Source organism: Strix uralensis, chromosome 20 (genome assembly GCF_047716275.1).
Source record: "Strix uralensis isolate ZFMK-TIS-50842 chromosome 20, bStrUra1, whole genome shotgun sequence".
In the NCBI taxonomy this organism is placed as follows: domain Eukaryota; kingdom Metazoa; phylum Chordata; class Aves; order Strigiformes; family Strigidae; genus Strix; species Strix uralensis.
The window spans coordinates 1617101-1644160 of NC_133991.1; the positions used below are offsets into that span (position 1 = coordinate 1617101).

A 27060-nucleotide genomic window follows, 5' to 3' on the forward strand; every position below is an offset into this window, starting at 1 on the left:
TGCCCCAGGGGACAGAACAGGACCCAGTCCCACCCTGGACAGGGGTTCTGCCACCCCAGCCCCTGCTGCACAGCACGGGTGCCACTGCTACTGCTGCCACATGCCTTGCCCAGAGTTAAGGCTGATATGGAAATCAGCATCCCAGCAGTGCTGGGAAAGGGAACTGGGCACCAGTCACAACAACAGTGGTGGTGACATGGGAGAAGGATATGTCCATGTCCCATCTCATCTCCTTGCATCCAGCAGGAAACTTGTCCCTGGACAACCATCTCCAACTTCCTTTCCTAGTCTGGGAACATCCCAGCCTCCTCCATTCTCCTTTCCCCCCAGTATCCATACACATGCCTCTGTGAAAACAGGTCCAGACTTAGCTAACTGAGGCAATCTGACACAGGCCAGGCAGTGTTTTGTCCTACACCTGGCAGGATGATGCTGCAGACTTGTGTGGTTTTCACCAGGTTTCTGCCTGCCTTGGCTTTTGGAAGAGGCGATCTGGAGAAAGGAAGAAAAGGTGGCTGTTGAGAGGAAATCCTGAGATATCCAAACCCATCTCTGGGTTCCCAGAGTTATGGCCAAGAGCTGTGCAAGTCGCTGTGTCACTGCCACTTCATGTCTCTCCCACGGGGATTTACCAGCAGGGAGCAGTTTGGATAGAAACCTCACTGTGTAGGAACTGTTCCTCCGTGTTCAACTCCCAGCCCAAAGGAGTGTCTGTCTGCACTGCCGCCCTCCCTGGCCTCTGCCTCACTGGGTGATTTGATTTCTATCCTCCACGGGCCACGGAGGAGCATAGTCCTGACACTGAGTCAGGCTTGGCACAGTCCCACGGGCATGGATGGATGCCCAGGCATGGGTGGCCACCTTCTTGGATGCAGCGATGCAAAGGAAATCAGGTGCTCAAACCAGCTCGTCACTGGACACAGGAGATACTGGAGCAAGGCTAGCAAATGTGATAGAGCTGAAGAGAGGGGTGAGTGGGGGCAATACTGTGTTTGGACAATTATGGAGACACTCTGGAGAAAGGTTAAGCTTAAATTAATCCCTTTCAGTTACCCAGGTTTCCTTCCCCCTCTTCTACGTGCCATGTTCATGTTCAGAGCTGGGAGATACATTCCCTGAGTCTCCTGAAGTGCCTGTGGGGTTCAGGTTAGGGTATGGCACAAGAGTGGAGAGTCTTCAGAGCTGGAAAGCCACTAACATCCTGATGGGCACCGTTAGTGAAGATGAGGTCTATGGTCCAGAATGAGCTATTTGTCCTTACTCCTTCTGAGGATGAAGTACTGTGCATTTGGTATCCAAAGAGGTGTGTTGAAGTGAGGTTTCATTTCAGGGTAAGGGTTTGAGCATCCATCAGATGGTAAATGGAGGAACTTGGAGGGACCAAACCAGGGCACATAGGCCTCTGTACACTACTGGACCCCAAAAGGAAGGGTCTGGAGCAGTCCACCATGCATACGGAAAGGACGGGGGGGTCCAGACCCAAATGGAGGCACCTGGAGAGGACCAGAGTGGGAGCAGAGGGACCTGGAGAGAAGTGGTACCCTAACACAGGAACTTGGAGGTGACCACATCTTGAAAGAGAGGTCTGAAGGGGTTAAGGAGGTCAAAAAGTATGGTTTACAGAGCACTGAAGCCCAGACAGAAGGGTCTGGAGGAGACTGTATCCCCCAACTGGTTCTTGCAGCCTGGCTGGGCTCAGATGTTTGTTGCACTAGCCAGAATTCCCACAATATTTCTCAGAGTTGTGTGGGGTTTTTTGTTGACTTTTTTTGTTATCTACTCTTGTGTCATCGGCAGTGAACACCTATTTTTATCTACAATTGTTGTGATATTTACAGACAAAACAATCTTGCCTAGCAGAAAGAACAGGATGTGTTTATAGAAAAGTCTGAGTTCAACAGAGAACTGACAGCTCTTCTCCTGTAATAAAGGGTACTTTTCAGTATTATGCAATACAGAAAACCACAAGGTCTGTCATGAGACAGACCTTATTCTCCTTCAAAGAAATATTTAGACTCTGCTTCTACTTGTAAGATTTCTCTCTTTGATGTTCCAAGTTTCAGAAAACAGCGGCTGCCTTGCTCGAGTGCTGGCTCTGCTGGACTCAGCACACAGTGGTCACCGTTCACTGCTGCGTCCCATTACCTGATGCAGTGTTGAAGCCTCTTTGTCCTGACCATAAAACAGTGGTTAACCACCTCAGTGGTTGTAATATGAGGGCATACGATGATCAAGAGGAGACTACTACTTGTGCATTGTGAATACTAATGAGCCCCTGCAAGCTCTGTCTGTACAGATGTTCCTTCACATGGTTAAACATTGAATCAAACCACAAAATTCTGATAATTTTTTACATCTATTCGTGTATTCAGCGTCTCTAGAAATTAAGCTGTAGTTCAGGGAAAAGAGTCCACTGCAGCAAATGACTCCCATGTCTCCCTAAATCTCTGGAGCTTTTGAAGCCATGTGTTCTCTCAGTGGCTTTCTAGGGGTCTGACAACTGCTTCTGCTTTGGTGTATGGCTGTGTCCCAGATTTCCAGATAAGATGGGAACCGCTTCCAGAACAGGAAGAGAACAAAAACTGGAAAAATGGAGAAACCATCCTGTTTGGCATAAGCAGCTGAGGTCGCCTTCTAGACCTGCCAACCCCATCTAGAGAAGTCATCTCCCACTCTCCAGTCTGAGCATGGAGTCACAGTCTGAAAGAATAGTGGAAGGGATGGAAGAGAGGTTTTACTAAAAGATGTGCCAGGAAGAAGTTTGGTTCATGAGGAGGAGCTGAAGATTTTATTCATGGAGAGGAGAGGGAGTTTGGTCCATGGGAAGGGGAATAAGGGACCAGTCCCTGTGGAAGGAGAGTTGTTCATAGGGAAGAGGTGTGCTAGCTGTTGCTCAGGACAGGAATCATGTTTGGGCCCTGCAAGCTGAGATCTTCCCATGGATGGATGGGCAGTAGCTTGTCCTGGTGGGTGTGGTGGGTCCTATCACTGTGCTATAAAGTCACAGATGGCCTTCCACAACTTTCCTGCCCAGGGAACTGTGCCTATTGCTCAGGGCAGAGTTAGGTCTGAATGCCCTACCCTGCTGAGTCACGTTGAGTTGGCACAGCCCTCACGACCTCAGGGACCACCTAGAGCACTACGGGTGACAGCGACAATAAGAGTGCTCGGGCTGTCCCACAGTACAGCCTGAGAAGGCCACAGATGGTCATCCCATGGGTGTCTTTTCTGGAAAGAGGCAACGAGTCTGCACTCACCGATGGCACTGCCCAGTTTGTTGGGCTCACCCATTTCTGCATGGTAGTCAGAGCCACTGTGCACTTGCCCAAAGTACCTCATCATGGCTATGAAGCAGTCTCCACGGCTGATGGAGGCCTGCACTAAGAAGGCTTCATAGTCTTGGGTGTTGATGAGTGGTGAGCCTTTAAAGGAGGACTTCAAAGAGAGGTAATAATCTCACTCCTGGGCATCATGCAGCTGGAGAAACCCCTGAAGTGAGCACCTCAGTGATGCTAAAGACCTGTGGTGCCACCTCCTAAGCATCCCTTGCTGTTACTGTCACTCCCACACCAACACTGTGAAAACTCCCACTGAGAGAAGAGTCAGGAGTGAGCTGACCATGCCATGGGCTTGGAGCCCTCAAGCACATGTGCAGCTACTGCAAGATGGGTACCAGCTCCTGCTGGGAGACTGACTTTTTTTCTCAGCAAACCTCACAATTACCATCCTAGGCCAGAGAGTGAGACCCTCCTGGTGTGCCAGTTCCCCTCCTCCAGAGCTGCTGGCTGGTGGGGGTAGATTGGTTGAACCATGGGAAGAAGGGAAGTGCTCTGTGTGGGAGAGCTACAGATCTACAGTATGAAGAAGTAAAGAGGAAATAATCTCTTAGCCCACAGTTTCTCAGTTTTTCACATGCTTTCAGTGCACATTCCTGCTCTGGGGTTGGCCGCTTACATATTTCTCAGAGACCATCCAGTAGCGAGCCTGTATCCAGACCCTGGATGTACCCATGAGTCTGTAAGAGCTATTCCAGAAAGCTGGACTGTGAACTCTGGGCAATATTCTCATCACCAGCTTTACCCTGTGCACCATCTTCTGAAACTCCTCTGCTGTCCAGAGGCTGTATTTGGTCTTGAGCATAGAACCAGATGGCCCTCTCCATAAAGAGTTAAAGTTACTTTTTACTGCTGCAGCCTTTGTATTTTTAAAGCTGGACAAACTGGTTTTATCAAATGTCGCCACTGAACTTCTGGGAACTTTTCCTCCTCTACTCACCTTCCAATTTCTGTGCTACTAACCTATCGCTTCTTACTTTTTTCTGTTTTATCCTGCTCACTCCAATCCTTTACAAGCTCTGCCCTTCACCTGCTGGAGCAGAAGATGCACTGAATACAGTTTCGTAAACCTGTAGTTATTCTTCCATGCCACTGCACTCTGGACAAGGACTGGCTTGGCTTGTATAGGCTGTTGGCTCTCAGCAGTATGTAAATAAATCCAGAGTTCAAAATGTAGGAAAATATGATATTGGCAGGTGAAGAAGGAACTGTGTATGTCTGAAGTTGTGCCTAAATGAAGTCCTTAATCACTGTTAACCTTAAGACATCGTGGTTCATGCCTGTGTTTTACTAGCATGAATGTGTCTGTGTCATGAAAATGAGTGCTGAAAGAGCTTGCAGGAAAATCAGAGATGTGTCGAATGGGGAAGGGGAGGATGTTGCTTTTTGCCATTAGGATGAGAAATAAGGAATGTAATAATGAGCTCTTTCTTTTTTGTGTTGCTTAAGTTTAATGATCTTGTTGCTATAGTCAATGCTTAATCACATATTTAGCAAATGCCATCAGTGGTCACATAGCAACAGGTTGCTAGATTTACACAGGACTTACAGGTGAAGATCTGCAGCCTGAATAGTAATAGAGAAGTAATGTTAGTAACACCAAGAGCCTGAAAGAGAAGAAATATGCAGCTTCTAAACATTCAAGACAGAGAGGAGAACCAATGGAGGAATCTGCTGCTTGGCCAGCTAATTAATGGATAAATAATGCCCTGGCTGCCCAGATGTCTTGTACACTTCGCTGAATGAACATCAGCCTTGGTAGGCAGGATACCCTGGTTTCTCTTGAAGCTCAAAAGATTTCACCAAAACACAATAAATCCTAGCTGGAGGTGACATAGGACAGCTTACCTTTGGACACGTGAAAGCCCTGGGCACTGCACTTACACCCAGGCTTGATTCATTGGTAGGACACATGTAATGTTAACACAGCATCTGCATGGCGGGTGACTCCAGTCCTGGGAGCCACATCAGGTCACCTGCAGGTGACAGCGCACGCCCTCAAAGGTAGACAGAGTCCCTGTACCTGGGGCAGCTGGGGGTTATCAGACTGTCACTGAGGCACTAATGCAAGTGCAATGGAACATGTCACAAATACAAAAGAAATAACAAAACCACCTTTCAGGTACCTGGACTTCTGCTTATGTACATTTTGTAGGCAGAAAGCTGGATGGACACGGTAGAGCACCTGCCAGGGTGATCAGAGTCTCTCTGGTACCAGGGGACAGCTTCTGACTTTGGTTTTGAATTTCTCTTTAGGGGAGAAATATTGACATTGTATTGTCAGTTTCTGAAAAGCTGACCTTCACAGACCTTTTTTTTTTTTTTTCCCCAGATTTAAAATTACACGTTTGTTAGCAGTTTAATTTATTGCGTTTTCTTTTTATTTATTTTGGCTTAATAAGAATGGTGAAAATATTGAAATGGTAGGAAGGATTGGCTCCCTAATCTTGTGAGATTTACATGGCTGATTGTCAGTAAGAATTCAGTACTTTCTTTTGTGATCAACCTGACTGATGTTCAAAGAATTAAATTATTTCTGCTATCTTCCCATTTGTCCACTGAAGTACAGCCATTTTTCCTACTGTATGGCTGTTGTAATCCACGTTGAAGTGCTTGGCTGGACCAACACTTTGTTCCTTTCTAGACATTTCAGGATGGAATCTCCCATTTTGTGCCTCTGGCCTGTTCTTATTTGCACAGATATAACTTTGTGATTATCCATATTACTGTGCATATGATTTTACTGGAGACAGCGTGAGCTTGCTCTGTGCAACTGCTTTGCTCGTTGACCAGTCTTTGTCATCCACATGATCAGCAGTTATTTTATATGCATTTCCAAATCACTGCTTAATTATATAAAACCATCTCACTAAGCAGTTTTAAATGGGACACAACTTTGGTTTTCCTGGATACAAATTCTGGCAGGTCCACCATTCAGACACACTATTTGGACCTCGGTATACTCCACAAATGCATGTTGGTAAAATGACCCATTTCTGGCTTCCCAAACCATCAGAGATGTCAACCAACAGGTAAAAAGAAGCCAAATCCCACCATCATCTTTTACCATCATAAAATTAAGCTGATCTCTTCCACTTGCAGAAAAGAAATGTGTGCCTTCATTCTTTTTTCCTTTTTACTGATTTGTCAGAAAGAAAGTCAACGTTTACACAGAAGGAACGGAGAAGTGTTCACCTTTCTGCTTAATCCAGGAAAGCAAACTAGCAGATAGTTCCTCTTGGCTCAATCTGGTCCCAGTTTCTCCCTTTTTGGCCACACCCAGGTCAGACACAGATAATTTCTGCCCTGGTGCAGGTTCTATAAAGGACTGGCTTGTTTCCTAGTCCCACCAGCTCTTCAGAGATGGCAGGTAAGATCAGTGCTTTTTAATTTTATATCTGTATTTGACTGATTTGATATTTCTGGTGTGGGTATTGGTGCATTCCATGGGTGAGCCCAAGGAGATGAGGAAGCAGTAGAGTGTTAGGAGCTGGTGGTCCTTCATATTTATGTCTCCCCCCCACATGTGAAATACATTTATTTTGAGAAGTGAGAAAAGACAGCTTTTCTGCCTCGTGTAGCAGTACCCTGCAATATAAGATTGAAAGGAATAAGCAGCCTTCAACCCCTGTGAAGATGGTTGAAGAATTTCCACAGATTGTAAATGTAAGGTAACCTGCCCCACTGTGAAAAGTTGGTTAGTTCTTCCAAATTTTGTCTGCCTTTCCTGCTCTAAACAGTTAAAACATTGACTAGATTACTTAAAATATATCTAATTGTAACCTTTTGGCTAAAGATCTTTCAGGGAAGGCACTGTGCTGTTGTATATAACACTGATGAGAACAGATGATACACATTTCTAATGTTGATGTAAAAAAGGAATAGAGACAAATTTCAGGGAGCATCAAGAAGACTAACAGAAGTGGTTGAAGGCTGAAGGACCAGTGCTAGACATAGCAGCTTGTTTTGCTCAGTAACAAGACAGAGGTGGCAGAGAGGGATGTGTGGGGTCTAACCTCCTTTACACCAGCCTCCTGAGAAGGACCCTCCCAAAGGCAGGACACCAGGACACTGCCCATGCACTTTCCCAATAGTCTCCATCACTGAAGCCTGGACTGTACCTGTCTGCCTCCTCCTTGGCACTTACTCAGCCCAGTTTAGCGAATGTCCCACACCACTGGGATGTCCCTGTGTCCAGCCAACACCTACAGCTACAGCCCTCGCCAGCCAGAGTCCCACTTAACAGACCTGATCAGAGTAGTGATGTATTTTATTCCTGGATCCTGAAAGAAATAGTCAAACCAAACCTGTCAATCTTTTCTGATGTTTCAGTGAAGCCCTGCCCATTCAGAAGATTTATGTTGCATTTCTCTCTAGGCATAAACCTAAGAATTACTCTCTTAGGATCCATCATTACTCTCTGCTTAGTCGGGGCAATGGACTCCTCATTAAACAGTAAGTTTCTGTTTCTTCTTTGGCTGCTACTGTGCTTGAAAGGGCATGAATCATCAGTCTGAGTTCCTAGTTAGATATAGCTCCAATACAAATTTGAAATATCCTGTAGATTGACCCAATAACAGTGAAGTCAATACCTAACAAACTTGTCTAAGGAAATTGCCTATTTATCCAATGGGTCTTCCAAGCACATGACCATAACTTTATGACAGGGAAAGTGAGTCACAGATCATATATTTGGCTGCTTCTATGCATTTCCCTTCTTACAGGGAAGAATAGCTTCAAAAAGAAGGGTAAAAAATAACTCTCCAAAAGCCTCTCAAAGCCATCAGAGCCAATTCTGTGAAATGGAAAATAAGCTACCGCTTTACAATCGCTTCTTGTCCTGTGATTTTCAGGACCTCAGTAATGGGATGACGCAGATGAGCAGAGAAGCACAGATAAAGGTGTCCAGGTAGCACCAAACACACAGCAGGAACTGCATGTAAAGTGAATCAGTGCACCTCAGCACCCAGCGACCGGGTGGGATGTGTAGCTCCTGGCGTACATTACAAAGTATCCTCAAAACATGCTTTTCTTCTTTTTTTAGAAGAGGACTCAGGGGTTTTATCAGACTCATCTCTTCTGAGCAGCATTAGTGAGGCCAGGCAGCTGGTAGACACAGCATATTTACACGCCCGAAAAAGGTAAGTCCTTTTTGCATGAGGACCCAATATTATAAGGAAATAAGAGAAAATAGATGTGTTTTTCTTCTGTTTTCCAATGCGTATTTATCATGGAGATATATTTATCAAGGACTCTCCCTATCATAGTTGGAGAGGTGCTTTTGTCCAGTTTGGCAGGATTGTCCTGTCCCAGTCCCAGGGCCACCCTCTGTCACCTGCAGCTATTGCCTCCTCACCTGCACTGCCATGGGCACCTCTCAGTAGTCCATAGTGGTATGGGCACGCTGGGCACGTGTTGAGTCCTCTCCTGCCTGATGAAGTTCTGCCCTCTCTGGAAGGACCTCCACTGTGCAGATGACCACCCTGTCAGAAATAAGTCTCAGCAGAAAGTCAAACCCCAGGTATTCCTCTATGTATTGTCCCAAAAGGCTGGTTCCAGGCAGCAGGATGCTTTGGGGAGGAGTCTCCCTCCACCCACCCTGCAGAAGGTTTTTCATTGTGCAAGAAAGAGCCATGGGACTGGGAAGAGATGCAAATCTCTTCCAAAATCTGTCTGAGATAATGTGCAAAGCTGGAGAGCAGCCAGCTTGTCCTAGGTGAGCAGAGCCTGCCTGGGACCCAGCAGTGTCGTCATGTCTAAGTACACCCAGCCTAGCATGACAGTGGAGGTCTGATTGCAGAGAAGGTGCTTCATGAGACTCTTTTATATTCAGCTTAAAGAGAAACCTAGAGGAAAAGGTTGCCAACCCAATGGATTTCCTGAAGCACTTAAAGGACCCAGTAGGAAGAACCAGATCTGCAGTCCGTGCTGCTGATTACTTGGAAACTACTTTGAAACTCCTCAAAATAAAGCTGCAGCTCTCTGGGAAATGCAGATTCAATGTTACAGGTAATGTGGTTTAGACCAAAATGTCTTAGAAACAGCTAAGAGCAGAAAATCTACCACAGCAGGAATGTCAGAGAGCAGCTCTGCTGTGATCCAAACAACTGGTGATAAAACCCTTCCCCACAACAGCCCCAGGTGAATAGACTTTAAGCATGCTCAGAGACAGACCAGACCAGCCGGTGTTTTGTTCATCACATTTGACAGTGCCTATCTCATATCTTTGACGATAAAAGCAGCCTAACAGTATGATAAACCTGGGACAAAATGTGCTGGATGCCAGGAGACTCTGCTGAGAACAGAATCCCATCTTCCACTTCTAGTCCTCACACCCACCTGCCCAGGTTGTACCGCTCTGCGTGCTCATAATTTTGTTCCCAGTCTAGGGTAAAACGTTGCTGGTGATGATGCTCCCCATATTCCCCTGGAAAGTTGTTCCATGCCAACCCAGTTTCCCTAGCCCAGAGGTGAGAGCTGATCCACAGAAGAGTTTAGGCACCAAATTAACAATTCAAATCCATATGTTATATATCCACAGCTCTGACTCAGCTGACTCAAATGTTGACCTAGAATACCAAGAAGCTAAAATAAAAAATTAGTAAGAGCAGATGTTATTTTGCATGGTTTCTCTTGTAGACCTACTAGACAGAAAACAGAAGGAGGTGATTTCCAAAGAAACTGGCTGTGACTATCAGATTCGTTCCATTAAATGCCCAAAGCATGACGTTTACCGGACCATTACTGGGGAGTGCAACAACAGGTAGGATTCGCATGTGGACGAGGAGAGTCTCAAGTCTGTACTTTGATCCAGGATAGTTGTCTTAAGGTCATTTGTGTAAGTACCTTTCAACAGGGCAAGAAGAGTGAAATGCTCATTTTAGTGGTGCCTACAACAGATGTTTCATTTCTACCTATGCCTGGTAGGAAAAAGACGTCATTTCTTGAAAATTTCAGATTTGAGCCCATTGCCCTCCATGTGCTGCTTTGGATGAAGGAAGGGACTTCTTGGGGTGAGGGGAAGTGAAAAGTTGAGAAAAAACAGATTTTGGGGCTATGACAGCCAGCCTCTCACTCAGGTTGAAGCTCCAGGAAATCACCCCTCCAACCTTTTGTAACATGGATGATACTAATTTCCCCAGGCTGGCTCATATGAAAACATCCAGCTGTCAACGTATCCGTGTAGCGGCTGTTGTGATGCGTAAGGATGGAAAGTAAACAAGACTTTAATTCTTGGCTCTTCTAGCTTCATGTATTGTGTATCCTTAATCTGAAAAAATGAGTTGTTCAGCTTTTTGCACATCGCTTCCCTCCTGGTTCAAACCTGGCATCATACATTTATTTCCTTGTTAGCTTTTTTATTGACCAGAAGATGGCAAAATTTCTAGCCTAATACTTGGAAGTCAAGGCTCGCTGTCCTGTTCTGCCATAGTTTTGCTGCCTGTGCTAACTCCAGCCCCAAAGTCTGAGTGGGACTTGCATCTGATGTGCATCTGGCATGAAAAAAATGTGCCAGATGTGAAGACATAGCGCAACTCTGCATCACACATGCAGGGAGGTCGCACTCATGGTGCTAGTGTTACAGTCAGCCTGTACCTTTACCCACAGACCCCAGATCCTTCAGCTCCCCCAGGACAGCAGTGTCTGTGTTGACTTTTAGTCTCAGGGTAGGGTTGTCCTTGGGGTTGCTAGTCTAGTGGGCTGCCGGTGAGATAACGAGGCACTCAGAAGTGAGGGGACTGTCATCTGTTAACATTTTTCCAAAGATCTTGCTCAGCTTGAGACGTACACCATGAGATAGCACTTGAATACTTTGCAAAAATCTGTCTGCAAAGACAGTGACAGCAATCAAAACAGGAGCTGTGGTGGTACTGCGTTCTTGACATTTGATGGAATTGCTTCAGCTATGGCGTGGCAATTGTTCCAGGGCATGCACTTATTTCACAGCAAGCTGCTGTAAATTCTGGGTATACCGCTCCTTTTTCAGTATAAGCAGGTATTACCCAGGTTTTGTGGATTTAAGGGCTTAAACACAGAAAGTTGCTATGCACCAGGTGATATTCAATAACTGGTTTCCCCCAAACAACCTGTGTTTCAGTGTCATTAGGGCCACAGATCACTGGCTCAATCAGCATTATTGTTCTTCTGAACAAGTGTTGCTGAGTTTACTGGTTCAAATTCTTCTGAGCAGTATGAGGCAATCTAACAAGTGGCCACAGCTGCAGATTGCAGTTTGAGGGGTTGCGTTGGACATGGGGAAAGCTTCCTGAAGGGGCAGCCTTGGCACAAGTTCCTGCAGACATGGAGGATCTTCATCCTTGGAAGCTTCCAGCCCTCAGCTGGGCAAAGGCACGGCCACCCTGATCACTGGTGATGACCCTACTATGAGACATTTTGTGTGGAGCAGCAGTGCAGACAGAGGTGCTACAGAGATTTAAATGACAAATAAAATTAACATAATGGCATGAGGAATCTTTTCTTAATGTCAAAAAAGTTCATTTTTCTTTGCAGTAATAGTCTTGGTATTATTTAGTTTTCCAGCTATCACTTGATTACCAAAGTAATCAGACATGGATTAAAGGGCTGCAAAATGTTAGTCTCTACAAGCCTGTTCACTTCTGAAATGATACCTATGTTTGCTTCTCTTGTGATGTTGCAGAAAGCATTCTCATTTGGGGTCCTCGAACCGCGCATTTGCTCGCTGGCTCCCGGCAGCGTATGAAGATGGAGTGTCTGTTCCCAGAGGAGCAAGTGAAGGAAAGCTGTACAATGGGTTCCCACTCCCGCTGGTGAGAACTTATTCTTGTCCAGTTAACAGTAGTGGACACTGCCCTCGCTACATCCATCAGAAATGAAAGTGGCAACATCTAGAGCGCAAATTGCTTGATCCTTTTCTCTGATCTCAGGTGCTAATTTGAGGCTTGCTTTCTGAGCTAGGGTTTGGGATGATATTTTTCGTTGGAGACAGACATGAGCAGAAAGGTTGTGAAGTTTTGTGTGATTTTTCACAGCAGTTTGTGTGGAAGGGCATGCGGGGAGGGCAACTCTTCGAAGGAGGGGCATTCCACTGTCTGAGTGGAGAGACTTGAGGTTCACAGAACGCAGTAATGGGGCACCGTGCTGTCACCATCTGCGCAGGCCAAGGGCACTCATCCTACCTGACCCTCAGGGCAGGATGGCGAGCACTCGCCTCAGAATAAAGGCTGCAGCTCTGGCTGGGGGGTCTGCACCGTCTCCCCAGTGGTGGCTGATGCCTCCACCCAGACGGAGCTGCTGAAGGGAGAGCCTGCGGTGCAGGCCTCAGACTGCAAGAAGTTCCCAGACCTTTCTCCTGGGGCAGGGACGGGCAGCAGACCTGCCTGCAAAAGGTGTGCCCAGGTGGAGGAGCTCCTGCAGCGGGTGGGTGAGCTGCAGGAGGTGGTGAGAAGGCTGAGGAGCATCAGGGAAGCTGAGGAGGGGTTTAGATACCTGGTTCCAAGCACAGTCTGCAGTGGACCCACTGCCCATGGCCAAACTGCCAAAAGCTCCCTCACAGAGCACACACGGAAGGGAGGAGAGCCAATAATGCAGAAGAATGGAAGCTTGCAACGGCAAGGACCTGCAGGAGGAAGAATCTTACCCTGAAGCCTGAGATGCCCTTGCAGAACCACTTCAATGCTCTGCAGATGGAAAAGGAAAGACCTGTCACATCAGGAGCAGCTCCATCTGCTCACTGTATAACGAGCAGCGCAACTCAGAAAAGGCGACAGGTGATAGGTGTGGGTGACTCTTCTGAGAGGTACAGAAGCACCATCAGCCATCCTGACACACTCTAGAGAGGTGTGCTGCTTACTGGGGGCTCGTGTCAGGGATGTGACTGAGACACTGCTGAGCCTCGCACGTCCACTGAGTGTTACCTGCTGCTGTTGTTTCACGTGGGCACCAGTGATCCAGCCAGGAGCAGTCTGAGGAGTATCAAGAAGGACTGCAGAGCCCTGGGAGCGGTGGTGAGTGACTCTGGAGCACAGGTAGTTTTTTCATCAGTCCTCCTGGTCAAAGGGAAGGGGTTTGAAAGGGCCAGTTGGATCTGGTGAATCAACAATTGGTTATGGGACTGGTGCCACAGCCAGGGGTTCAGCTACTTAGACCATGGGACTCGCTTTGAGAAGCCTGGCCTACTGGGGGATGATGGGGTCTGTCTGTCAGAGAAGGGGAAGAGCATCTTTGGCCATAGGCTTGCCAAGCTGGTGAAGGGGGCTTTAAACTAAAGTTGCCAGGGTAGGGGAACCTCAATCCATCCCACTTCTACCAGTTTGATTCCAGTGCCAGCAATAGATGCCCAGAGCCAGGAGAAGGGTCACAGGGCACCAGGAGAGCACCTAGAGAGCAGCACAAAGGAATTCCAGCCAGTAAGTCAGCTTCATGGGGCACAACTTAAACACCTTTATGCAAATGCACATAGCATGAGGAATAAACAAGAGGAGTTAGAGACGTGCACATCCCTGCAAGGCTACGGTCTTACTGGTATCACAGACACTTGATGGGATGGCTTCTATGACTGGAGTGTTGGAATAGAAGGATACCAGCTCTTCAGGAAGGACAGGAAGGGGAGATGAGCAGGGGGGGTTGCCCTCTAGGTCAATGGCCAGCTGGAGTGCACGGAGCTCCACCTGGGAATGGATGAGGAGCTGACCACAAGCTTATGGGTCATGATTAAAGAGAGGGCAGGGGAAGGTGATGTTATAGTGGGGATCTGCTACAGGCCACCCAACCAGGAAGACCCTCTATAGACAGATAGGAGCAGCCTCATGTTCACAAGCCATGGTCCTCATGGGGGACTTCAACCACCCTGATATTTGTTGGAGGTAAAACACAGCAGGGCATAAGTAGTCCATTCCTAGAATGAGTGGATGATAACTTCCTTCTCCAACCGATGGAGGAGCCAATGAGGAGTCGTGCTATGCTGAAACATGCTGAAACTTGTTCTCACCAACAATGAGGAGCCAGTGGGGAATGTGAAGCTCAAGAGCAGCCTTGGTCGCAGTGACCATGAAACAGTGGAGTTCAAGATCCTTGGGGCAGCAAGGAAGGTGCACAGCAAGCTCACTACCCTGGACTTGAGGAGAGCAGCAGACTTTTGCCTCTTCAGGGATCTACTTAGTAGAGTACCATGGGATAAAACCCTGGAGGGAAGAGGGGCCCAAGAAAGCTGGTTAATATTCAAGGATCACCACCTCCAAGCTCAGGAATGATGCATTCCAACAAAGAGGAAGTCAGGTAAGAATGCCAGGAGGCCTGCATGGATGATCAAGGAACTCCTGGTTAAGCTCAGACACAAAAAGGAACCCTACAGAGGGTGGAATCAAGGACAAGTAGCCTGGGATGAATACAGAGAAACTGTCCAAGCAGCCAGGGATCAAGTTAGGATGGCCAAAGCTCTGGATAGAATTAAATCTGGCCAGGGACATCAAGGGCAACAAAAAAAACTTCTATAGGTATGTTGGTGATAAAAGGAAGACTATGGAAAATGTGGGCCCTCTCTGGAAGGAAACAGGAGACCTGGTAATCTGGGATATGGAGAAGGCTGAGGTACTCAATGAATTTTTTGCCTCGGTCTTCAACGGCAAGTGCTCCAGGCACACCACCTGAGTTGCAGAATGCAAAGGTGGGGACTGGGAGAATGAAGGACCACCCACTGTAGGAGAAAATCAGGTTTGAGATCATCTAAGGAACCTGAAAGGTGCACAAGTCCATGGGACGTGATGAGATACATCCGTGGGTCCTGAGGGAACTGGTGGATGAAGTGGCTCAGTCACTATCCATCATATCTGAGAAGTCGTGGCAACCTAGAGAAGTTCCCGCTGTCTGGAAAAGGGGAAACATAAGCCCTGTTTTTAAAAAGGGAAATAAAGGAAGACATGGGGAACTACAAGCCAGTAAGTCTCACCTCTGTGCCTGGTAAGGTCATGGAGCAGGTCCTCCTGAAAACTATGCTGGGGCACATGGGAAATAAGGAGTTGACTGGTGACAGCCAACATGGTTTCACTAAAGGCAAATTGTGCCTGACAAAATTGGTGGCCTTCTACAACAGGGTTACAGCATTGGTGGATATGGGATGAGCAAGTGACGTCATCTACTTGGACTTGTGCAAACCTTTTGACACTGTCCTGTATGACATCCTTGTCTCTAAATTGGAGAGACGTGGATTTGATGGATGGACCACTCAGTGGATAAGGAATTGGTGGGATGGTCACACTCAAAGAATTGTGGTCAACGGCTTGATGTCCAAGTGGAGAGTAGTGACGAGTGGTGTCCTCAGGGGTCGGGGTTGGGACTGGTGTTGTTTAACATCATTGTTGGTGACATGGACAGTGGGGTCGAGTGCACCCTCAGTGAGTTCACTGACGGCACCGAGCTGTGTGGTGTGGTTGACACACTGGAGGGAAGGAATGTGCCAACCAGAGGGACCTCGAAAAGCTGGAGAGGTGGGCCTGGGCAAACCTCATGAACAAGGCCAAGCGCAAGGTCCCACACATGGGGCAGGGCAATCCCAAGCACAGATACAAGCTGAACGATGAGTGGATTGAGAGCAGCCCTGCAAAGAAGGACTTGGGAATCATAGTGGATGGAAAACTGACTATGAGCCAGCAATGTGCACTCACAGCCCAGGAAGCCAACCGTGTCCTGGGCTGCATCCAGAGACGTGTGGCCAGCAGGTCGAGGGAGGGGATTCTCTCCCTCTGCTCTGCTCTCCTGAGACCCCACCTGGAGTACTGTGTCCAGCTCTGGGGCCACCAACATCAGAAGTACATGGACTTGTTGGAGCGAGTCAAGAGGAGGCTACGAAGATGCTCGGTGGACTGGAGCACCTCCCCTGCGAGGACAGGCTGAGAAAGTTGGGGTTGTTCAGCCTGGAGAAGAGAAGGCTCTGGGGAGACCTTATAGTGGCCTTCCAGTACTTAAAGGGGGTACAGGAAAGCTGGAGAGGCACTCTATCAGGGGGTGTAGGGATAGGACAAGGGGTAACTGCTTTAAACTGAAAGAGGGTAAATTTAGATTATATATAAGGAAGAAATTCTTCCCTGTGAGGGTGGTGAGGCCCTGGCACAGGTTGCCCAGAGAAGCTGTGGCTGCCCCCTCCCTGGCAGTGTTCAAGGCCAGGTTGGACAGGGCTTTGAGCAACCTGGGCTAGTGGAAGGTGTCCCTGCTCATGGCAGTGGGGTTGGAACTAGATGATGTTTCGGGTCCCTTCCAACCCAAACAGTTCTATGATTCTATGAATACTTCACTAAGCAAAACATGGATAACAACATTTTTAGAAGTGTGCATCCCAAGGTTTGATGCAAACAGCACCAGTGATACACCAGGATGTTTATACAAACCATAAGGCTTGGATGTTCCTCAGCCAGCTTCTTGACTTTCTGGATGTGCGCACGTGCATCAGTTTCAGCCATAAGTGGCTTTCCATGAAGCTGGGATTGGTTGAATGGCTGTGGAGTCAAAAGGGTGCTACTTATCAGATCTGTTTTGATAGACCTGGGGCATGGCATGGGTCTGTTTAATGCCATAATTAACTCTTATGAGCTTATCTAAGATCGTCTTATGCATGATCTTATAGTGGGTATTGTACTGAGAGGTGAGCTCACTGCGGTAGAGATAGTCACACACACTTTCACTTTGGTTTTCTGCAGGTTCGAAAAGTGTCAAATGAAATTGCTCACACAGCCAACGAGAATATCACTCAAGACCAAGAGCTCTCTCTTGTCTTCATGCATTGGGGCCAGTGGGTCAACCACGACATAGATTTAGCCCCTTCCAGTGGTGCAGGAGTTAGTCCCGAGCTTCACTGCGAGACCGACTGTGCCTTCAAGTCCCCTTGCTTCCCAATTAAGGTACTCTGACTGTCATTCCATCCCACGCTATCTTAAGACAGTAAAAATGGACCCTCATGACTTTCTGAGGCATTTCTTATGTTTGTTTGCTTTAGTTTCCCCCCGATGACCCACGGATGCTGAGGTCAAACTTGTGCATGCCGTTCATCCAGTCAGCGTCTGTGTGCAATCCCAGGACATTTACTCGTGAGCAGATCAATGCCGTCAGCTCATTCATCGATGCCAGCACGGTGTACGGCAGCGAAGACTCTGTGGCAAAGAGTATTAGAAATCAGACAGATCACCTGGGTTTGATGGCTGTGAACCAGAATTTTACTGATGCGGGGCTGGAATTACTGCCCTTTGAGAACAAAACAAAAAGTGTTTGTGTTCTCACCAATGAGAGCATGAACATCCCCTGTTTTAAAGCGGGTAAGGTGCAACTGTGGAGTAGTTTTCAGTGGCCCATAAAGTCAGAAAGGATCATTATGGTCAGGTGTCTCTTTATATTTGTACGAGGCGCTGTCAGACATGATTGTGTAAGGTGACAGACAGGGGATCCTCCTCCAAATTAAAAAAGAAAAATAATTGAACAATAATTGTTTAATTAAACAGGAAAATGATTTTGTTTTAATTTCCCAAAAGAGTTTCAGCAAATCATCCTCCCTTTAAAAAGTCTTTTCAAAGATAGGAGAAATTTTCAGCAGAATAACCACCTTTTTAAAACTTCTCAGTGACTTTTTTTCCCCTCCTACCTAGAATTTACCATTCTGTTTTCAACTCAATCAATACTAACAATTAAATGCTCTTAATCAATTTAGTTAACTCTCCCTGGTACCACGTTCTAAATTTTTAATATTTCAAATAATCCCAAACTACATCAGAAGACAAGTCTAGAAGTTTGTCTGAAATTTAAACAAACTAATGACTCAAAACATAGAACTTATCAAAATGGAAAGTGATCCATCGTAGGCACAACACTAAAAAAAAAAAGTATAGATGTGAAGCTTGCAAAGTCAATCATAAGAGTATAGAGTGTGCCCATTGCACATTATTTTCTCATTCCCTGCACACGAGAAGAGCTCCTTGCTGAGTGAGGAGATACTCAGTGCTTCTTCCATCCACTGTCAGAGACACTTCACTTCATCCCCTCCAGTTTTCTTTCAGCATCTCTGCCGAAGGCACATTCACAGATTTCTCAGATGTCTTTACATCTTGAGTGAACTGAAGCAAATCTTTAAAACCAAACATTCACAGCACTGATATAAAAGAAGATCATATCCTTGAGGTACAAAAGGAAGGCAGATGAGATTTTTTAATGCTTCATGACCGTGTGCATTATAGTTTAAATTACCCAAAGCCTCTTCTCCAATGGTTTTGAATAAATGGTTTGGACAGAGAATGTGCTGGAAAGAAACATCTGGCATGAATGATCACTGCTTAGAAGTGTAATCATGAGCATTACTGCCAGTAACACTGACTATCAGTTGTTACTGCTCTGTCCTAACACAAAAACCTGCTGCTGAAATAAAAAGCAATTTACAAAATTTCTAAAATATTTACATTTGTAGGTGACAAACGGGTAACTGAAAACCTGGGACTTTCTGCACTGCACACTGTCTTTCTACGAGAACACAACCGCCTGGTTTCAGAGCTGAGGAAAATAAATCCTCACTGGGATGGAGAAAAGCTTTACCAAGAGAGTCGAAAAATTGTAGTTGCCATAATCCAGGTACTGATCACTGCTCGCTGTTTATCATCTGGATGCTTAGGAATGGTTTTTCCTCCAGGAAAAGGAGGAAAACCATGCTTTGCAGATCTAGTGGAGTTATTTGTGGGAGTCAAAAATTGTGAATAAGGATGGTCCATCTGAGACACCATGGGTATCCAGAGCTTTTTAATTTATTATTTTACCAATTTATCAATTATTTGTTATATTAAATAGTTTTAATATATTATGCCAGATTCATGCCATTGCTACAGCTCTTTTTTTTTTCTGAAGATCTTAATGAACTCTGCTACAGGATGGAGAGTCCATGTTCATGCTCTGCACTTGACTTTAATGGCATTTCTACTACAGCTACTGACAACTTGCTCTGCTTTTGTGCTTTTCCAGATAATAACATACAGAGATTACCTCCCACTTCTGCTTGCAGAGGAGACCAGCAAATGGATCGCTTCATACAGTGGCTACAATGAGAATGTGGATCCTACAGTCTCAAATGTTTTTTCCCTGGCTTTCCGATTTGGTCATGTCTCAGTACGGCCATTTGTATCCCGCTTGGATGACAGTTTTCAGCCTTTGGGTTCATTCTCCCAAGTCCCTCTTCATTTGACCTTTTGTGCTCCCTGGAGAATTATAATGGAAGGTAAGAACGTGGGGCAGCCAGCAATCCTGGTCTGGTCCTGAAGCAGACACTCAGGTGGAGGTCAGCTGGTAAGACACACGAGCCTGGGCTCCAAAAACTGCTTTAGCTCCATGTAACTGGCCTCACACAACTTACAGTTCCATTCAGCTTGGAAGGTACTCATGACATGTCTACCCCAGGGGCTGCAAAAAAATCAGTGGTCTGTTAAATGTGGGGTAGCAGGACAGTCCTGCAAAATTGTTACTAAACACAGCCTAACACTGATTCTGCATTGTACCCAGGCAAAGGAGCCCTGCCAAAAACTGCCTGCTGTTACACGCCAACCATTAGGCGTTATCAAGCACCAGCTCCTGCAGAAGCAGCTACACAGAGGCGGGATTTTGCATCAGAACATATAGTTCTGCAGCTTCTTTTGCACAATTTTTCAGTGTTGTCTTCCTCAGTTCATTGCACAATAATTGCATTCCTATTCTGAACATGCCAGTAAATAACTAGAATATGTAACAGATTAAACCTCCTTCTCAGGTTGCCATACATCTCTCAGCTTAGCAAGACCCAACAGTGTGAGCATTGCCCATTCACTCAGATGACACGTGAGACTCACGGCATCAAATGTCAGACAACCAAAATTTAGATCACTCTGTAATTAATAGGCATTGCCAGAGGGTGATGCATGCAGTTTAACTGATCCAAGATGGCATAATTGCTTCCTAGTGATGGCCATCTCTCTTCATGACTCTAAAGAGAGTTGTTGGATCCTGCACTTATACAGCTGATAACTACAGACATGAATCTTTCCAAGGAAGACAAATGTCTCTTCCAAAGTGGGTTATCTAAATAACTTCATGAAGTTCAACAAATCCAGGTGCAAGGTCCTGCACATGGGTCGAGGCAATCCCAAGCACAGATAGAGCGGATTGAGAGCAGCCCTGCGGAGAAGAGCTTGGGGCTATTGGTGAATGGAAAACTGACTGTGACCCAGCAATGTACGCTCACAGCCCAGAAAGCCAAACATGTCCTAGGCTGCATCCAGAGAAGTGTGGCCAGCAGGTCGAGGGAGGGGATTCTCCCCTTCTACTCTGCTTTTGTGAGACCCCACCTGGAGTCCTGTGTCCAGCTCTGAGGCCCCCAACATCAGAATGACATGGACCTGCTTGAGTGGGTCCAGAGGAGGCCATGAGGATGATGGAGCACCTCCCCTGTGAGGACAGGCTGAGAGAGTTGGGGTTGCCCAGAGAAGAGAAGGCTCTGGGGAGACTTTATAGTGGCCTTTCAGTACTTAAAGGGGGCTACAAGAAAGCTGGGGAGGGATTCTTTATCGGGGGTGTAGTGAGAGGATGAGGGGTAATGGTTTTAAACTGAAAGAGGGTAGATTTAGGTTAGATATAAGGAAGACATTTTTTAATGTGAGGGCGATGAGACACTGGAACAGGTTGATCTCCCTGGAAGGGTTCAAGGCCAGGTTGGACGGGGCTTTGAGCAACCTGGGCTGGTGGAAGGTGTTCCTGCCCGTGGCAGGGGGTTGGAACTAAATGATGTTTCGGGTCCCTTCCAACCCAAACCACTCTATGATTCTACGAATTATGGAAAACATACCAAAATACACATGTGCAGCCAATTTTCCTGTGTTTTCCTAATACTCTCTTCTTAATGGCTGTGAAAAAGACATAGACAGACATGAATTTATTGTATCATTTCATGTAATGTTTTAATAAATATTTGTCAATTAATAGCTAACTATAACCAAAATCAATTGCAAAACCTAAAGCTTGGACAGAACCTCATGTATCAGTATATGCTGGGCACTGACAGAATAAGGAGCAGTTTTGCAGAAAGGATCTTGGAGATCCTGGTGGACAACAAGTGGATTTAGGGCTGTGGAAGGGAAGGCTGAGTGATGGGGAACGGTGGGGAATCTAGTTACTAAAGGGAGGCCTCATCTACTGGCATATGCAGATATGTACATATGCACTAGCATATGTTGAAATGGAAATATGGAGCTAGGTAAACTCCCCACAGCCCAGAGTAGAAAAGACATCTAATGCAGCACTGTTTCAGCTGCACAAAAGGGAACATCAAAGCTGCAACTTGGTACAAAAAGTCTTCTCTTGATTTGCAATGAATGCAGGTGGCATTGACCCACTGATACGGGGCATGGTAGTTGATCATGCAAAACTGATGAAACAGAATCAACTGCTTGTTGAGGAGCTCCAGAACCACCTTTTTGAACAGACAGAGGTAATGGGTCTGGATCTAGCAGCCCTGAACATGCAACGGGGAAGAGACCATGGCCTTCCAGGTAAGGAGACACATCCTGTGAACAATACTCTTTTCTCTTCTGCTGTTTATAGTAGTTCCACGAATGTACTAAGCTTTTTCCATACCAATGGGGAGAAACAGTACCTTGATTTGAGGGCAAAGGATGGATAGACAGTCAAGCTCAGAGAAGATTATAAAGATCTTTTTCTGAGAGATTTAAGACAAGGACAAAAGTCTTGGAAAGCAGAGATGATAGTTGGGATAATGTAATAAAGAGGGGTAGAAGCAGTGATGTATTGCAAAGAGAGAGCATGTGGGGTAGGGAAGGTACGGATGCAAGCAACCAAGTTCAACTTTCGCATGGGCTAGACAGACCATCTATGCTTTGTTCTTTGCCCATCAGTGCTTATTTTGTGTCTTCAGACAACCCAGAGCTCTGAGCAGAAGTGGTTTGCACCCACAGGCATGATAGCCCTCAGGTGCTGGAGAAGAATGGGTTTAACACAACCCAATGTTGCTGTTTCTAGGGCTTTGATCCTAGAAATGCTGCCTCCCAGAACTTCAAGGAGTGGTGCATTCACCCTCAGCACTAGGTAGCTCTAATGAACAGTATGCGATGAATCTGTGGTCACATGCAAAGACAACCCCAATTGTTACTTTAGTGTGTGTATACAAAAAGGACTTTGAAAACATGGCATTTGTTGTGACTGTCTAGACAATAATGTCTTCCAGATCTTTTAAGGCCATGAGAAGAAACAGACATTGCTCATGGGTCAAGGGGTCTGTTTAGCTCCCAAGCCTAGGCAGATGGTGGGGAGACATGGGTCCTGATCAGCTGCTGTTCCTGCTTTTGCAGGTTACAATGACTGGAGGCGCTTCTGTGGGCTCTCCCAGCCTCAAAACATAGATGAATTCTCTGAGGTGCTAGGCAATTCCAAACTGGCCAAGAAGTTCATAGAGTTGTATGGGACACCAGACAATATTGACCTCTGGATTGGGGCAGTCGCAGAGCCCTTTGTTCCCCAGGGCAGAGTTGGACCCCTCCTGGCCTGTATCATTGGCACCCAGTTCAGGAACCTGCGTGATGGGGACAGGTAGGTAGCTCTGAGAGCAAACCTTCTCCATGGCATTTATTATGGGAAAAAATGCTAACATTCCATGCAACATCCAGCCCATCTTCAACACATCAGTGAGTGCTCCCAGCAACCCTCACATCTTGATTTTAACCCAGTTGCCAAAGGACTCCTTTTTGCAGTCCATTCCTACAGACCCATGCAGCTGGGGAGCACCAGCTCCAGGCCAGGGGTGATCTGCAGTAGTCTCTGCCTGAGGTGACATTTGGTCTCAGGGTACAAAAGGGGAGGATCAGTCACTGCATCCCAGCAACCAGGCGATGCTGAGTGGAAGGGGCAGGCTCTTTGCACTGGCAGATGAGTGGCAGAATCCAGACCTGGCCACACACACCTCACTCCAAAGGGCTCTGCCTGCTGCCTGATGAATCGAGGTGGATAGGAACAGAGACTCACCTTGGTCAGATTCCCATCTTGGCAAGTAACCAGCACTAAATGCCTTCAAGAAGACTTTAAGCTGCTTCTGAAAATATCATTGCAGATTCTGGTGGGAGAAACCGGGAGTTTTCACTCTGCAGCAGTTGCATGCACTGAGAAAAATCTCACTGTCGAGGGTGTTCTGTGACAATACTCATATCAAAAAGATACCCAGGGATGTGTTCAAGGTCAACAGTTATCCTGAGAACTTTGTTGACTGCCATGAGATCGACACTCTTGACCTCTCACCCTGGAAAGATGAGCCTGAGAGTGTCACAAAAGGTAAGCAGTTGTCTAAGGTCTGTCAAAAATAATAAATGCCCTACAAGGTCAGACTCTTCCATGGCTAAAGAAATAAAAGAATTAAGGTCATCACAGTGACTCTACTCCCAAAAAGACCTTGACCATCCTTTCAGCTCCACTCAGACACCACTGGAGGCAGAGGTGCTGTTAGCCTAGTCTCCTTGCAATCCATCACCTTCATCATCCCTTACTAACCTGACTCTTCCTCTTCAACTTGATGGGAAATCCCTGAAAATCCGGTCTGTTCTGGCCCTTGTGAATATGTCCTTCTCTAAATACCTTATTCAGGACAACTGGAGTCTTACTTCACAGGAAGGGTGTCCATGAAGAAGTCAATTAGAATTAGCCAACCTGATCCAAATTCTTAGTCTGCTGCTTCAAGCCCCTGTTGTCCCCTTGCCTTTCTTAAAGCTTTAAAGCATTTTAAGGTACATCTTTGACCCTGTATGGCCTGACATACCGGTAGTTTAACGCACAAAGTCAGAGATTATGACGTGCCACATCCTGAAAGACAGTGTCTTCATATAAGAGATGTGGACACTATCTGTGTCCTATTGATATGCTTTTGGCGTGAGGTCTCCCAGTTGAAAATGGTGTAGGGAGAAGAGACTTGCAGAAGACAGGTATGACCTGAGCAGAATGGACTGGATGGGATTTTTTCCTTCTGTCAACCCATTTATAGATGAACACAATACCTGGGGATCACCTGCTCTGTCGTTCTGCAAGGCACAGACCACGAAGCATCTCCATGCAGTTCCTGTACTGAGTTTGATAAATGCTATTTGAGAGATGCTGTTGTTTAAGAAAGAGGTTTGCGCTTGATGTAAAGGCTAAATTATGGTGACTTCACCCCATTCTCCAGGAACTGAATCCAGCTGATGCTCGCCTTCTCTCTAAACAATAGAGGCTTCCTGATTTCTTGTATTAACTTAGTCTTATGGTCACTAAAATTCACTGTGGCTCTTTTATCATCAGGCTGGGAGGAAGCTGAACTGCGTTTGCATAACCCAAAGACAGTGAAATCCCAGGGTGCTAAAAAGCAGCTGCTAAAAGTTTAATCTTTTCAAGTGTCAAGAAATTGCCCCAAAAGCACTCATCCGAAGGGCTGTCTGATGTTAGGGTCACAGAAGGTAAGTTTTGACGAGGCTGGAAGCACCAAGGTGTCTCAGAGGTACAAGAATACGGGTGTGACCTGGCACTCAGTTACCCATTCACCAATGACCATTGTAAGCTATGGAGCCAAATAAAAATGTGGGGAGAAATGTTGTGTCCCAGAAAGACCTTCTGCCTCTCAGTAGCTTTTTCTGCTTCATTGACAGTTTCTAATCCTGCTCATCAGACCAGCACTGGAAACTCCTAATGGTGGCACTGAACTGCTCTTGGGAAACTGCTGCTTGTACATCATGCTCAGCTGACTGCTGTTGACTGAACCTCAGCACATGTTTCCCCAGAGAGGAGCTCAAGGCTATGTCTACTGTTTTATTTGCTGTACTGTGGATTTTATATCATTTATTTGTAAAAGCTTCCAGTAATGTAAGTCTTCAGATGGAAGGGTAATGACATTTTAGTCTCTGTTGCCCTAAAAAAATGTTCAGAGGTGTGCAAGACTTGGTTAGGTGCTGGATGCTTTATGACTCCCTAAAGGCACAATCAAGACAAATTTTTTACTTCCCATCCTGAACGAGTGTCAAATCTGGAGGCTGGTGTGCTTGCATTTCAAAATCAAACTCCTTATCCCTTGTAGCTGCTCAGAAATTAGCAAGTTCATGTAATCTTTCTCAAAATTTTCCTTATCTCCTTCTTGGTTTGCACCACAACATAAACTGTTTAGGCTGTTTCTAATTAGCAGTGAGAGTTCAGGCTCTGGAGAACGGCTGGTGCATCTTGAAGCCTAGAGACATCTTTTATTTAAATCCTATGGTGAACATGTGTTTGTTTGGCTGTGCTGGGCAGTAATAAAATACATTGTGTGTGCTAATCATCTACATTTGGCATCAATTCTGGTATGCCAAGCATGTGTCCAAAACATTCTTTGGCTATGGTTCATAGCTAAACGTATCAGCATAAAAAAGCAAACCATAAGCTGGCTGGTATGTAAACCACAAGCATTAGGGCTAAAAATTAATCATCTGGCTGGGATGATCACTCCCAAGATCCTATTAAATCAATAAATACATGTAAAATTCATACTAAGTTTCCCTCTCTCCTTGGCACAACTGGGAGGGAAGGAAGGGACTAGAAGCAAGAAGGCGGCAGCCTCTGATTGAGTGAAACTTGTGAGTGGAGTAGGTGTCTCTCTGATGAGGACTAATGAAGGAGACGCTTGGTAAAATCTCACAGCTACAGCATCGGCACTTTGCCATGTCGGGGGGTGCTGGCAAGTCATGCCTGTGTCAGCCCAGTGCCCCGTGCTCTCCACCCATGGCCTGGGGGGCGCCAGGTGAGCGATGGAGCTTGAGGACCATGCTACTTCATGAGACCCCAGCGTGTGGGGAGCAGGGAAAGGCTGTGGTGGCCCTGGCCAGAGGAAGGCAAGACGTCATCCTCTGACACATAGAAGACAGGGCAAAACCAGGCAGTATTCAGAAATCAGGAGCTGCAGTTCCCAGAGTGCATTTGAGTTGAAAAATATATAGGTTGTGTTAAAAACCATGAGGTTATCAGGGCACAGCAAGGATGTTAAGCAACACATTTCTGCTGCTTGCCTCTGCTTTTGGAGACCCTAGGCATGTTCCCCTCACACATTCAAGATCTGCCCAACCACTGAAAGCAAAATCTTGTGTTACTTAAAAGGAAAGCTAAGAAAAACAAAGAAACACCAAACACCTGCAGACACCTGTAAGGTCTTTAATTCCCCTCTCCCAAGGCTGCCCTGGCTTTCCCCTCTCATGGCAGAGGTCCCTCCCAAGTCCTCCCCACTGAAAGAGGTAGGAGACAGTGCCTTCTCCTGGGTGTGCTTCCAGGGGAATGTGGCAGCCCTCAACCCCCAAGACAGCTACTTCCACAGTCAGGATGGTCACAGGCTTGGGATAAATGCCTCCACCTTGTTGGTTTTAAATAAGAAAAGGTGATTATAATCATGTAGCAATGATCACAGGAAGGGTCCAGCTCTGCCTGGGGTCCAGCTGGAGAGAAGTTCTCAGGGTTACAATCACAAAGCAGTGTGCAGCTACCCACAGTACGTCTGTCCACGCAAGTGGCACAGTTGTCTGGAAGGAACATGGCAACCATTTCATCACCTCCACTTACAAGCTTTTCTTCCTCTGTGGATGTTTTGCCTGTCTCTGGTATGTCAGGGTTGCAATCCATGGTTGTGTCTGCTGCCAGACCTGCCTTTTGTTGCCATGCCCTCCCCCTCAGCTGCTACACACACAGCTGGAGCTGGAAGATAGGATCG

At 46.3% G+C, this 27060-nt stretch overlaps 1 protein-coding gene across 1 annotated transcript; it reads left to right on the forward strand.

Moving 5' to 3' along the window:
* The first annotated feature begins 7693 nt into the window (after nt 1–7693).
* On the forward strand, nt 7694–25023 carry LOC141952522 (eosinophil peroxidase-like). Its single transcript, XM_074890087.1, has 13 exons — nt 7694–7790; nt 8380–8476; nt 9169–9344; nt 9975–10098; nt 11995–12124; nt 17006–17206; nt 17302–17617; nt 18757–18917; nt 19302–19554; nt 21683–21853; nt 22670–22907; nt 23425–23642; nt 24983–25023. The coding sequence occupies exons 1-13, from the start codon at nt 7694–7696 to the stop codon at nt 25021–25023; spliced, it is 2223 nt and encodes a 740-aa protein (XP_074746188.1).
* The last annotated feature ends 2037 nt before the right edge of the window (nt 25024–27060 follow it).